Source organism: Zeus faber, assembly GCF_960531495.2.
Source record: "Zeus faber genome assembly, chromosome: 16".
NCBI classification, from domain to species: domain Eukaryota; kingdom Metazoa; phylum Chordata; class Actinopteri; order Zeiformes; family Zeidae; genus Zeus; species Zeus faber.
In genome coordinates this window covers 11,496,142-11,512,037 of record NC_137202.1, presented here as the reverse complement: position 1 = coordinate 11,512,037, position 15,896 = coordinate 11,496,142, and the positions used below count along the sequence as shown (strand labels likewise).

At 38.8% G+C, this 15,896-nt stretch overlaps 1 protein-coding gene across 1 annotated transcript in view; it reads right to left on the bottom strand.

Moving 5' to 3' along the window:
• Positions 1–2,733, bottom strand: part of spag17 (sperm associated antigen 17) — a gene marked incomplete at both ends in the record, with an annotated part of 37,127 nt that extends 34,394 nt beyond the window's left edge. The window contains 5 exons of the mRNA XM_080017072.1: positions 59–202; positions 1,272–1,400; positions 1,506–1,565; positions 1,692–1,832; positions 2,626–2,733. Of these exons, the coding sequence (XP_079873198.1) occupies positions 59–202; positions 1,272–1,400; positions 1,506–1,565; positions 1,692–1,832; positions 2,626–2,733 (582 nt within the window). The remainder of the gene's footprint in view (positions 1–58; positions 203–1,271; positions 1,401–1,505; positions 1,566–1,691; positions 1,833–2,625) is intronic.
• Between the last annotated feature and the right edge of the window lie 13,163 nt (positions 2,734–15,896).

Genomic DNA, 15,896 nt, shown 5'->3' with positions numbered 1-15,896 from the left:
TTGAAAACTGTGCAGATGACAGCGGACAGTGGCTCAGGTGGAGCCCCCCAACCCTCACCATACTCAACAGCACTGTGTCTGCTGTGGAATCCTTCAGGTTTCTGGGATCCACAATCTCCCCCAAAGTCGACACCCAACATCGACAGTCGTCAAAAAGGCCCAGCAATGGATGTACTTCCTGCGCCAGCTTAGGAAGTTCAACCTGCCTCAGGAAACGCTGATCCACTTCTACCCTGCAATCACCCAGTCAGTCCTCTGCACCTCCATCGCTGTCCGGTTTGGTTCAGCCACCGATCAGGACAGGAACAGACTACAACCGATTGTCAGGGCTGCAGAGGAAACCATTGGTGCCTCCCATTCAGGGCTTTCATGTGCCAGAGTCAGGAAACGTGCGGGAACCATCACTGCAGACCCATCACACCCTGGAAACAACCTGCTCCAACTCCTCCCCTCTGGTAGGCGCTACAGAACACGGTGCGCCAAAACAACCAGACACAAGAACAGCTTCACTTCACAGCTTCAGACTGTCACTCTGATGAAAGCTTAATTTTCATTGTTTGTAGAAACCAAAACACGGTGTATATAATGTATATTGTATATACAGTATATGCATATTATGTCAAATCCACCTACCTCATGTACTGTATATAAAGTAACTTTGAATCATCCAATATTTATTCCAGCATCTTTGCACTCTGCACCATTGCCTTTCTGCTACAATTTCATTGTTGTTATTTTTGTGTGTATGTGTGTGTATGTATGTATGTATGTATGTATGTATTTATGTATGTTTATTTATATATATATATATATATATATATATATACGCTGTATATATGTCTATGTGTGCATATGTATGTCTGTGTATGTATGTATATATATAATTGTATAAATATCTACATCTGTATTTCACAGTTAAATGTTTAGCTTGTTGTCCTGGTTTCCGCTGTATGTCGAGTCCATGTTTGTACATTGAGTAAGGAAAAAAAACAGAGTCAAATTCTTTGTATGTATACATACGAATAAAGGCGAATAAAGCGGATTCTGTTTCTGATTCTGATACAGGTTAGGTAGAGGTCAGTGCAGGTAGGATAGAATTCAGTACAGGAGGGGAAGAGGTCAGTACAGGTGGGGCACAGGTCACTACAAGCAGGGTACAGGTCTGTACAGGCGAAACTGGGTAACCAAAACACACACACACACACACACACACACACACACACGCACACACACACACACACACACACACACACACACACACACACACTCACTTGTTCTGCTGCCCGTCTGCCTTGATCAATAGTTTTGATATGCAGCAGCTGGAACTTCACTAGTTTGGCCATCAGGTCACAAGGAATCTGCTGCTCTCCGTCCAGAAGCCCCTTGGCCACCTCTGTCACCTACAAACAAGAAACATAATCTTGGTTTCTCTTGCTTCTTAGTACATATTGATTTTGTGTTTTTTTATTACAACTTATCTTGTCGATCTTATCCATCCATCCTACCTCATAGTACATGGGTACATCTTTAGGCTTCTTGTTTTTGGGGTTCCCCATTTCATGGATCTGCCGGCAAATGGGTTTGGGGGGAAATTTCTCTCAACAAAATATATTTGAAGTGAAATATTTCTTTTTTAAATGCAGTGATGCTTGTTAATGTCAGATTTGCATTCTGGTTGGTTCTGAGGGTACCTTGGACAAGGTGGTGTCCCAGGTCACCACAGAGAAGAGTTTGCGCAGCGGTTGGCCCACGGCGAGCCCCAGGGCTATGAGCAGCTCCTCCTCCCGCAGACTCCCGCCCACCACCATGGAGACGCAGGCCGTCCATGATTTCTTGCCACAGTCAAAAATTTGCATGACCGCAAGGACAGAAAGCAATGTTTTAGCACCTACACACGATTTGGGCATTTGTAGCGCTCCCTACTGTTAAATTTGTACGTACTTTGGCACATAAGTTCCAATACCTCTATCTACCAAATATTCCCATTAAACCAAGGGTCAATAAATTATGGCCACACCCATTGTCAAGTTAAGGTAGGGTAATATTGACATATTGCTTATCTGATTGTAAACCTTTCGAATATTTTATAACACTTTTGTGATGTCTTTAGGTCCTGCACCGAGTGCCAAAACGAGATGTCTATAAAAATAAATCCTGCTTTGAAAGTAGTGGAGTGAAAGTCGAAAGCCTTGAATTAAACATCAAAACGGAACACACTTAAGTACCGATACCTGAAAAATGTACTTAGCTACTTGTACATTATAACTTTCCACAACCATATATACAAATATTATACATAAACTGTATACTGTAGGCTATATCACACACACACACACACACACACACACACACACACACACACACACACACACACACACACACACACACACACACACACACACACACACACACACACACACACACACACACACACACACACACACACACACACACAGTCATATCGCAACTCAGTCTCTTCATAGCTGATATAGTTCACTACTTGCTAAATTAAAAAAATCGATATCGTCTATATTATCTCTGTAGTGAGCACGGTCACTGAACTCGTAATTTAGCAGAAGAAAACAAAGTACAAAGTATGATTTGCCGGGTGAGAGCTCTACAGACCTCCTCAAAGTTTACGGTGGTCAGGCAGTTCTCCCATGTTTTAACCGGAGGCGGCGCTCCGGGAGCCGGCTCGGGTGGTTTGGTCGAGGCGGATTTCTTCGGTGCCATTTCCCAATTAAAATTTGAAGAGTCGACAGGCCTTTACCGACGCTATATAGTGGCACAGCCGCGACATCACAATGACCCTCGGTTGCCGAACCCCGTGTTTATGTGGTCTCGTTCCCCTCAGATGTTTACACGTGTTCCCATGGTGACGGGGTTCTCACGTTGCCAATGGTGGAAGAAGTACTCAGAACTCAGAACACCCAGACATAAAATTACTTTAGTGAAAAAAACTCCATAAAAAATACATATATATATATATATATATACGTATGTATATATATAAATATTAAATAGAAAGTACTAATATACATATATACATGTATATATGTATATTAGTACTTTCTATTTAATGCACTTACAAGTAAAAGTACTTTTCACATCCAGTGCCCTGATATGACAGTGACTACAACACGGTTTGCAGTGATTCACGAAGATTCCAATGATCCCAATTTACAAAAAATTGTATCGGTAGCGTCATAGCCATTTGCAAAGATATATTAATATAAATCCATGTTGTGATTTAAAAAAGAAAACAAATAAAGGAGAATAAAACATGTATTTGTTGCAGCACTTTAATATTTGAATACGAGATCGAATTGAAAACAGCCTTCTTATAGGTTTGAAAGGGTGTAATCAAAGAGCCAAAACTGCTTTAACTCCATATTAAAACACCCGCTGCGGCGCTCTCCGTTTTCAAGGACCCGAAGCATCGGCTCATTCGCCACCAACAGGAAGAAAGCTCGAAGAAGAAGAAGAAGATATACAGCATAAAGTCTAATAGGGTCCAGCCCTCTTGTTTTGATTGTTATTTTTCTCCTTGGTATTTTCGGGCTAAAAGTGTCAGTGTTAGAACCGGGAGGTCTCAGACTTCTTGTGCATCGCCGATACGCCAACGTTGGAATATCTGCGCTGGGTCCAGGCGACCTGATACAACATACAGCCTTTCTCTTTTGTGCTTTTTTAAAATAAATGCATTCTGTTCACATCTAACAATGTTGTTTTGTGTCCCTCCTTATTTTGCAGTATTCATGCCACGAACGGAGTTGAGCATGTTTTTGGTGGGGTTCCTTACTGATGTTATGTGAGCATGGGGAGAACATGCAAACCCCACACAGAAGGGCCCCTAATTGGGAAATAACCTGCCGGAGCACAGTGCCGAAGGCACCCCAGGTGGGAATTAAACTTCAGATCTTCTTGCGGTGAGGCAGCAGTGCACTGCACCGTGCCACCGTGCCCACAAGTGATGCTATGTTTTATAGGAACTCGGAAAACTGGAATTCGTATCTAACACGACTTACTTGGACCCTGTGTATTGCTGCCTGCAGCTACATTTATTAGGGGTCCAGCCCTGCAGTTTAGTGATCGGTCAACAATCGCAACCACACCAAGATAGCAGCAAATGCAGATGTAACGGACGTCAGAACTTTGTGGATGTCACGGATAAGACGAACCCACAGACAATCGGGATAAGATTTGTATTCGGTGAGTTCCAACAGAGCGTCCTTCAAGTTTGATCCGGATCAGCGGCTCAGTATTGTGGACGAAGTTTGTGATCAAAAATCGCATAGTACACTGTACGCAGATCACGTGATAGCGCTGCAGTCTAGTCACACACAGATAGTCGCAATTGGATTTTAACTAAAGGAATGTAAGATACAAACTCTAAACCATACAAAGTTGCAAACTTACAGGTAGAATTATATTATTATTCAACTTTAGGATGTTTGAAAAAAATGTAGTTAAAGTGTTACAAGAAGAAAATTTATTGAAACAAAAAAGAATAAATGCGCTGTACATACGATGTAAATATATGCACCCCCGGGGACAACTGACACGCAACAGAGTAAGACCTACGAAATAAAAACTCAATAACACCACTGTCAGAATTCATAAACATGTCAGAAATATCAATGTTTACAAACTTGCTGGATCACAGAATATATTCTGGTTACAATAACCATAGGAAATAATACATAGGAATACAATAATACATCATAATACAAGGAACATGAATTTGTTGTGTATGCATTTTGAAATATTTTCATTCTTTTTGTGTTTTTGGTGTAGCCCACTCTACAAACTATTTATTTCATTGTATATCCTCGACAAATGAAGTCAGTTAAACCACTTACCTGAGTTTATTTATTTAAAGGTTTAAAAAATAGATTATTATTCTGAAGGCAGTTTTCTGTTGATTAACCGACTACCCATATTATGTTATTTTTATACAAGAACATTTTGAATGTGTCCTCATTACAGAACAATGTATTAGAATGATCAAATACAGTAGATCACGTTACAGAGAGTAAGACCAAAGCCACATGATTCGAACACGCTTTATTGATTCTCACAGAAAATGTCATTTAAAAATAATTGCGATGACCAATATCGCAGATTTGTCTCAAACATTGAAATCAGTGTTCATACACAGGTAGGTATACAATTAATTTTGTTGTGTCAAAATTGTGGTCATATTCTGTTTTCTTCTTTCTAACATAAATAAAATAAATACATTAAATATAACAAACATTATAAAATATGAACTCTTAACAAAAAACTATTAAAATTCCATGAAAATGTAACCAATATAGAAATTGAGCAAGTATAATAAATCAATAAATAATGTTTCATAAAAAAAATAAATACAATAAATAAACGTTTGATGGAGGCCGCGCTACGTGGAAACTGCGAGCAGGTCCGCGCGACGCAGGTGCGCGAGGAGAGAAGCTCTGACGTCATCGCCAGCCGCATCGTTGACCGCCTGTAGGAGTGAGAGACACTTTAATCAAATCCCGTTTCCCCGAAATACCGCATACTTACCAAAATATGACATGTAACACACATAAATCTTTGTAAGGGGAAAGCAATCCTACGTCCTTCTACGCTGTAGGTTATGTGGTAATTAAACATACACAGTAGAAGGTAAATAAAACAACCACTAGAGGGCGCTCCAAGCGAAGGGAGTGCAGACACCTGGGCAGTGGGTGCGTTTCAGGAAATCTCAAAACTTTGGAATTTTGGTTAACTACATTCATCGAGGTTTTTTTTTTTATGGGAAAAGTCATTTAGGTAGTGAACTAACTAACTAACAGAATTGAGTGTTTCGGTACCTGTTCATCTTGTTTCCTCTTCAGGGCTTTGAGGTGGACTTTAATTCTCTTCATCAGTTTAGTGACCGATGCAGATGAAGACAAATCGAGTACTTTAACCTGGAAAACACACACACACACACACACACACACACACACACACACACACACACACACACACACACACACACACACACACACACACACACACACACACACACACACACACACACACGGTCACATCCCAACTCAGTCTCTACATAGTTCACTACTTGCTATATCTTGAAATCGATATTGTATAATCAATATTGAAATCTATACAGACTCTATGTAGAATTTGTCTATTTTCACCTTTTCCAACTTTGGAACCACCATACATTTCGGGTTAGTTGCACCCTTTGCGACCCATGCACATACATGGACTCTTTGCACTCAGTGAACATTGCTTCTTCAATTCTGATGTGCATTTAGCAGATGTGTAAAGTTCCATGTTCAGAAAGTCAAACACCCGCCATGTTTTTGTTCCACCCATGCACTGATCTAGTTCACTCATCAGTTGGACCCAGATCCACATGTTTGAGTGGAATAGGACTTTCTGACCCAGCGTTTTCCACCCCTGGCATTGAAAGTGATTTGAAGTGGCTATAAGTGGCTAAATGATTTGCAATTTTAAATACCCCCCCGCCCTCCCTCTCTCTTTCTTTCTCTCTGGTTGTACTCACACATTGCTGGAGCTCGGACACCTGTCTGTACAGGTCGTTGCTAAAAGCATCGATGGCGCTCTGCTCCCAGTTGCTGCTGTTGACCGTCCAGCTCGTGAAGACCTGCTGCACTTCCAGCAGAACCTCGCTGAGGAACAGCAGCTTCTCCTCCGCCTGTCGCCACAAGCACAAGATCAGGCACTATTAACAAAATCAACGCAGATAAGTAATAATGATTTGAGTATTATTGTTGACAAAAGCAAGTTTGCCTTACTGTCAGTTGGGAAGTTTGACTGTAGTGCTTGTCTGGGAAATGAGAGTGTTCAAGCGGAGATGTAGAGCTACCCTGGAGAGAGACAGATTGTCAGATTGTCTCCAGCTCACGCAGATGTGTATCATTTACAATATATGCACAAAATCATATAAGCATACATGTATATACATTTTAACATGACATATTACTTTATACTCACCATCTTCTGGAGTGTGCTCATTGTTCGATTGCTGAAAACATGGAACATGCTCTCTGATTGTCCACGCCCCTGCTGCTTACTCAGCCACGTGCATGTGGTCTTAGCCCGGATCAATAACGGCATCACCATCAGCATCATCAACATTATCATCGTCACTGGCTTGTTTGCTGGAAGCATTTTTCCTAATTATGCTGCAGTACTTCCAATTGTCCACGGCGTTTATGGTGGCGCTGTTGGCAGTAGTCTGGAGCAGGTGTCTTAAAAGAGCCGGTTTTGTGTATTTGTCTGGAATGCGAGTGAGAGTCTGTGTGTGTGTGTGTGTGTGTGTGTGTGTGTGATCTGAGCTGATCGGTTCTGTTCGGGTCGGTGTTCTGTTCACCTGGAAGCCGACTTTATATAGATGGAAAACCAAAACAGATCAAAAGCGAAATGAAATGGAATGGCGGGGAAACCCAGCCTGCTTTTCATACCTGGGCTTCACGATCCCCAGGTACGTTCAAACAATTAATATTCCCCAAACTGTTCTGTATTAATGATTTATCTTGTTGTGAATTGGTTACTGATCACAAATAATCTCCCGAAAACCAAAGTCAAATCTTCATGGTTTTCATGATCGAAGTTTGGCAAATCACTTAAAATTCCAATAAATATAGATAAGTCAACAAATAAATACATAAATAGACATGAGTAAAATAAAATTCAAATCATATATCTGAAAATATTCTTATCATTTTCTGGTCATTTAATATTTAAAGATAACATTATAGAACGACCCAATACAAAATGCAACAGCCAACGAAAATATTTCAAAAGCATATATTTTTTTAATGATACGGTTGAGTCTTGCTTCTGGTAGGACCTTCAGTGTTTGGTGTTGAGTCATTATGTTTACATTTCACTTCTTTTATAAAGCAAAAAGTAAAAATGCATTCCAACACGTTACGATATTCAGCCATCAATAAATATCCTCAAACTGCAGCATCCTCGGTGTGTGTGTGTGTGTGTGTGTGTGTGTGTGTGTGTGTGTGTGCGTGTGTGTGTGTGTGCGTGTGTGTGTGTGTGTGTGTGTGTGTGTGTGTGTGTGTGTGTGTGTGTGTACGTGCGTGCGTATCAGCTGCTGTGCAGAAGCAACGTGTGGTTTGCAGCTTGATTCTCATTTCACTTCTTTAAACCTCTGCTTCAGACTGGTTAACGTGGTTAGACTTGTACACTTTGCTTTTTCTGGTTGTGTCGAAAGGCCTCCCAGCGGCTTGACGTAGACTCTGACACCCTGGGGGGTAAAGGAAAACTGCGGTATTACAACCGAACCTACCATTTTTTTTCCATCATTGGGAGTAAACCCGAAACCAGTGATTTGCACTGGATCGATTCTAATGAATTTGAAAAATTCTGATGACAATCCAAATGTTCAATTCCCAATAATTAACTCTCAAGAATCAAAAAATATTATTTAGGTTTATTGCAACAACATTTTCCACAACTTTTTCAGTTGTTTGGATATGATTGATGTGGTGATCGGCGTCATTCACTATAATCAATTGGCACACAGAGTATAGTCACAATAATTATTATTGCTTAATCATTATAGTTCATTAACTTATTTTATATTACAATAATCTATTTTATGGGAACATATTATGATAATATTTTACTATTTACCTGCTTTATTTGCACATAATGTAATAGAAGCAACTATAGAAGTAATTGTATTGATGCAGCTGATCACTCAAATAATAATACAACAGCTACGCTTTTATACATTAATATCTAGTTTATTATGATTATTATTCTTATTGGTAGTAGTGGTAGTAGCAGTAGTAGTAGTAGCATTATCATATTCCTTCTTAAGACTTATTTTTCAAATCATTCAATAAACTATACCAAACATCCACATATTTTTAGGAGTTTTTGCTGATTCTTTTTATCTCTGTGTTAGAACTGTGAAACACACGTCAGCTGTTTGGTTTGCAGTTCAATGTTTGTTTTTATTGATGGAAGTGGATTTTCACGGTTGGTATGAAGACGTTTAAAGAATATATGAAGTATAATTAAATGTAAGATAGTAAGTATAAATACAAATAAGTATTAATAGATTAAATATTTATTGACATGGAACATTCCGGTATGTATTATTTGTCATCATCATGAATTATGAATATATGTATGATTCCATGCAGCATAAAAAATATAATTATTACTATTGTTTTTATTTTAATATATGTTTTATTAATATTTCATTTATTTATGATTAGACAGTGCCTGCCTGTTTTTAATATCTGTGTTGCTTCCGTTCGTTTCCTATGTCCTGCAATCCAGTGTTGGTTGTTCTCCGCAGTGGGTCTAATTATTTGGATGGTTTTTTTTTCCATATTTCCTGAAATGTTGTACAAGGTGAGTCTTGGGTTTCAAGTTTCTTAAGTGGTATTATATTTATGCTGGGTCAATCTGGCTCTGATCCCATTCTGGGCTTCTCCCACATATCTTATCCGATTTTATTTTTGCAATATTACATAAACGCAATTCATTAAGATCAATACAGATGGTAATGTGGACAATGTCTCATTATATTATTATATCCTGTCTCCATCTCTGTGTGTTTGGTTATTCTGAATTAAATTTTCGAAAGTTCCTACTAATAACGAATTCATACTAATACTAATAGAGGTTAGAAAGAGCTTTCTACCCTCTATTTATGTTTAAAATATACTTTAAAGTGTCGTTTTTCTCTGTTCGGTAATGTCCTTTAGTTGTCGTGTCTAGAAAGTTGAAATTTATTACATTTCACTGAATATATGTATGAAAGTATGTATATGTATGTGACAAATAAAAATCTTGAATTATAAGGCAACATGTTTGCATTTAATGCTGGAGTGTTTTTTGTCTTGACACGGGTCAGGCAATAACTTAAGAATCAGAATAAGTCATTGGACAGAGTTTATTTACAAATTCACTCAATAGATCGGGCCCTCCATGATGTCTCGGTGCGTTCTTTACATTGAACTACTGTAAAACCTCTAAGAAAGGCTTGGTTGGAATTGAACGAGAATACACAGCAGTAATAACAAGCGGTTGCTCGAAAAACTGGCCAGAGAAATGTGTGAGACTTGGAATTCCTTAAAGCGGCTGTTGTTGGCAGTGCCGACATGTAGTCGTCCGAGTCTGATCCAGATCGGTCCATTATCGGGGAATCACTTGGTTAAAAAAAACTGTATTTTTATCATCGCCGCAACGTGAGCGCATGCGCAACTGACCACTCACACAGGTCACATGACAGCATTGCAGTCTAGTGATTGGTCAAAAAACGCGACCTCACCAGCATAGCGGCACGTGCAGATGTCACCGCCTTCAGAACTTTGTGGACGTCATGGATCCGACAAACGAAAAGACAATCTGAGTTCCATTTGTATTCGGGGGGGGTTCTAACATGACGTCATCTCAGAAGTGTGGAAGAAGTTTGTGATCAACAATCGCAACCTCACCAAAATGGTCCTACGCACAGCGCACATGTTCAAGTTGACTGAGCACACAGATCACGGCATAGCACTGCAGTCTAGTGACACACAGAAAGAGTCGTGATTGGACTTTAAATAAAGGAATGTAAGACACAAAATCTGAACCATACAAAGTTACAAACTGACAGGCATATTTTCTTTATTATTATTAAACTTTATTACGTTTGAAAACATTTAAGTAAAAGTGTCAGACATTGTTAATGCGCTTCTGAGGACAATTGACACACACCAGAGTAAGACAAACAAAATAAAAACACAATAACACCACTGTCGGAATTTATATACGTTCCAAAAATATCAATGTATAGAAACGTCCTGAATTATATATACTGGCCAAATTTACCATAATACATTTCATAATACAAGATGAATGTATTTGTTGTGTATATGTTTTAAAATATTTCCATTCTTTTTGTGTTTTTGGCGTAGCCCACTACAAACAATTGATTTCATTGTATATCCTCTACAAATGAAGTCAGTTAAACCACTCACCTTAGTTGATTCATTCATGGGTTTATACAATGAATTATAATTGTGATTGCAGTTTTCTGTTGGTTTGCAAAGTGCCATCAAATAATTATGTTCCCCAAAATGGATTAATAATCGTGATAAAGAATCGTGGTCACAATATTGACTAAGTAATCGTGATTATCATTTCAGCCATAATCATGCAAGCCTACTTCGGAAGGATAACCGCCGTTAGTTGTGGCAAAGCAAACCCACCCACATCCGATTGGATGGAATCCACCACCGCCCGATCATAGAATTACACTGTAACCAGGCCGGAAGTAATGAACTTCTGCGGTCACAAAACACACTGCAACACAAAGCCAGAGCAAACTTGTCCATTAAACTTCAACGATGGAACGACTACCATGGCCCCTGTGTTTTGCTGCCTGCAGCTTTATGTATTATGTTATTTTCATACAAGAACATTTCGAATGTGTCCTCAATACAGGACAATGTATTAGAATGATCAAATACAGTAGATCACGTTACAGAGAGTAAGAACAAAGTCACATGATTCGAACACGCTTTATTGATTCTCACAGAAAATGTCATTTAAAAATAATTGCGGGGACCAAAATCGCAGATTATAAGTCTCATACACTGATATCTGTGTTCATACATAAATAGGTATCAAATGTATACAATTCATTTTGTGGCGTCAAAATTGTGGTCATATTCTGTTTTCTTCTTTCTAACATAAATAAAATAAATACATTAAATATAACAAACATTATAAAATATGAACTCTTAACAAAAAACTATTAACATTCTATGAAAATGTAACCAATATAGAAATTGAGCAAGTATAATAAATCAATAAATAATGTTTCATAAAAAAAATAAATACAATAAATAAACGTTTGATGGAGGCCGCGCTACGTGGAAACTGCGAGCAGGTCCGCGCGACGCAGGTGCGCGAGGAGAGAAGCTCTGACGTCATCGCCAGCCGCAGCGTTGACCGCCTGTAGGAGTGAGAGACACTTTAATCAAATCCCGTTTCCCCTAAATACCGCATACTTACCAAAATATGACATGTAACACACATAAATCTTTGTAAGGGGAAAGCAATCCTACGTCCTTCTACGCTGTAGGTTATGTGGTAATTAAACATACACAGTAGAAGGTAAATAAAACAACCACTAGAGGGCGCTCCAAGCGAAGGGAGTGCAGACACCTGGGCAGTGGGTGCGTTTCAGGAAATCTCAAAACTTTGGAATTTTGGTTAACTACATTCATCGAGGTTTTTTTTAATGGGAAAAGTCATTTAGGTAGTGAACTAACTAACTAACAGAATTGAGTGTTTCGGTACCTGTTCATCTTGTTTCCTCTTCAGGGCTTTGAGGTGGACTTTAATTCTCTTCATCAGTTTAGTGACCGATGCAGATGAAGACAAATCGAGTACTTTAACCTGGAAAACACACACACACACACACACACACACACTGTCACTGTCAGTCTCTACATGGTCCACTACTTGCTATATCTTGAAATCGATATTGTTCCCTATAATCAATATGACTCTATGTAGAATTTGTCTATTTTCACCTTTTCCAACTTTGGAACCACCATACATTTCGGCTTAGTTGCACCCTTTGCGACCCATGCACATACATGGACTCTTTGCACTCAGTGAACATTGCTTCTTCAATTCTGATGTGCATTTAGCAGATGTGTAAAGTTCCATGTTCAGAAAGTCAAACACCCGCCATGTTTTTGTTCCACCCATGCACTGATCTAGTTCACTCATCAGTTGGACCCAGATCCACATGTTTGAGTGGAATAGGACTTTCTGACCCAGCGTTTTCCACCCCTGGCATTGAAAGTGATTTGAAGTGGCTATAAGTGGCTAAATGATTTGCAATTTTAAATACCCCCCCCGCCCTCTCTCTCTCTCTCTTTCTTTCTCTCTGGTTGTACTCACACATTGCTGGAGCTCGGACACCTGTCTGTACAGGTCGTTGCTAAAAGCATCGATGGCGCTCTGCTCTCAGTTGCTGCTGTTGACCGTCCAGCTCGTGAAGACCTGCTGCACTTCCAGCAGAACCTCGCTGAGGAACAGCAGCTTCTCCTCCGCCTGTCGCCACAAGCACAAGATCAGGCACTATTAACAAAATCAACGCAGATAAATAATAATGACTTGAGTATTATTGTTGACAAAAGCAAGTTTCCCTTACTGTCAGTTGGGAAGTTTGACTGTAGTGCTTGTCTGGGAAATGAGAGTGTTCAAGCGGAGATGTAGAGTTACCCTGGAGAGAGACAGATTGTCAGATTGTCTCCAGCTCACGCAGATGTGTATCATTTACAATACATGCAGAAAATCATATAAGCATACATGTATATACATTTTAACATGACATATTACTTTATACTCACCATCTTCTGGAGTGTGCTCATTGTTCGATTGCTGAAAACATGGAACATGCTCTCTGATTGTCCACGCCCCTGCTGCTTACTCAGCCACGTGCATGTGGTCTTGGCCCGGATCAATAACGGCATCACCATCAGCATCATCAACATTATCATCATCACTGGCTTGTTTGCTGGAAGCATTTTTCCTAATTATGCTGCAGTACTTCCAATTGTCCACGGCGTTTATGGTGGCGCTGTTGGCAGTAGTCTGGAGCAGGTGTCTTAAAAGAGCCGGTTTTGTGTATTTGTCTGGAATGCGAGTGAGAGTCTGTGTGTGTGTGTGTGTGTGTGTGATCTGAGCTGATCTGTTCTGTTCGGGTCGGTGTTCTGTTCACCTGGAATCCGACTTTATATAGATGGAAAACCAAAACAGATCAAAAGCGAAATGAAATGGAATGGCGGGGAAACCCAGCCTGCTTTTCATACCTGGGCTTCACGATCCCCAGGTACGTGCATTATCGTCCAATTAATATTCCCCAAGATATTCTGTATTAATGATTTATCTTGTTGTGAATTGGTTACTGATCACAAATAATCTCCCGAAAACCAAAGGCAAATCTTCATGGTTTTCATGATCGAAGTTTAGCAAATCACTTAAAATTCCAATAAATATAGATAAATCAACAAATAAATACATAAATAGACGTGAGTAAAATAAAATTCTAATCATATATCTGAAAATATTCTTATCATTTTCTGGTAATTTAATATTTAAAGATAAAATTTTAGAACGACCCAATACAACATGCAACAGCCAACGAAAATATTTCAAAAGCATATATATTTTTAATGATACGGTTGAGTCTTGCTTCTGGTAGGACTTTCAGTGTTTGGTGTTGAGTCATTATGTCAACATTTCACTTCTTTTATAAAGCAAAAAGTAAAAATGCATTCCAACACGTTACGATATTCAGCCTTCAATAAATATCCTCAAACTGCAGCATCCTCGGTGTGTGTGTGTGTGGGGGGGGGGGGGGGTGGGTGTGTGGGTGTGTGTGTGTGTGCGTGTGTGTGTGTGTGTGTGTGTGTGTGTGTGTGTGGGTGGGTGTGGGTGTATGTGTGTGGGTGTGTGTGTGTGTGTGTGTGTACGTGCGTGCGTATCAGCTGCTGTGCAGAAGCAGCGTGTGGTTTGCAGCTTGATTCTCATTTCACTTCTTTAAACTTCTGCTTCAGACTGGTTAACGTGGTTAGACTTGTACACTTTGCTTTTTCTGGTTGTGTTGAAAGGCCTCCCAGCGGCTTGACGTAGACTCTGACACCCTGGGGGGTAAAGGAAAACTGCGGTATTACAACCGAACCTACCATTTTTTTCCCATCATTAGGAGTAAACCCGAAACCAGTGATTTGCATCGATTTGAATGAATTTGAAAAGTTCTGATGACAATCCCAATGTTCAATTCCCAATAATTAACTCTCAAGAATCAAAAAATATTATTTAGGTTTATTGCCACAACATCTTCCACAACTTTTTCAATTGTTTGGATATTATTGATGTGGTGATCGGCGTCATTCACTATAATCAATTGGCACACAGAGTACATTCACAATAATTATTATTGCTTAATCATTATAGTTCATTAACTTATTATATATTACAATAATCTATTTTAAAGGAACATATTATGATAATATTTTACTATTTACCTGCTTTATTTGCACATAATGTAATAGTAGCAACTATAGAAGTAATTGTATTGATGCAGCTGATCACTCAAATAATAATACAACAGTTAAACTTTTATACATTAGTATATAGTTTATTATGATTATTATTCTTTTTGGTAGTAGTAGTAGCAGTAGCAGTAGTAGCAATAGCATTATCATATTCTTCCTTAAGACTTATTTTTCAAATCATTCAATAAACTATACCAAACATCCACATATTTTTAGGAGTTTTTGCTGATTCTTTTTATCACTGTGTTAGAACTGTGAAACACACGTCAGCTGTTTGGTTTGCAGTTCAATGTTTGTTTTTATTGATGGAAGTGGATTTTCACGGTTGGTATGAAGACGTTTAAAGAATATATGAAGTATAATTAAATCTAAGACAGTAAGTATAAGTACAAATAAGTATTAATAGATTAAATTTTTATTGACATGGAACATTCCGGTATGTATTATTTGTCATCATCATGAATTATTAATATGTGTATGATTCCATGTAGCATAAAAAAATATAATTATTACTATTATTTTTATTTTAATATATTTTTTATTAATATTTCATTTATTTATTATTAGACAGTGCCTGCCTGTGTTTAATATCTGTGTTGCTTCCGTTCGTTTCCTTTGTCCTGCAATCCAGTGTTGGTTGTTCTCCGCAGTGGGTCTAATTATTTGGATGTTTTTTTTCTTCCATATTTCCTGAAATGTTGTACAAGGTGAGTCTTGGGTTTCAAGTTTCTTAAGTGGTATTATATTGATGCTGGGTCAATCTGGCTCTGAACCCAGTCTGGGCTTCTCCCACATATC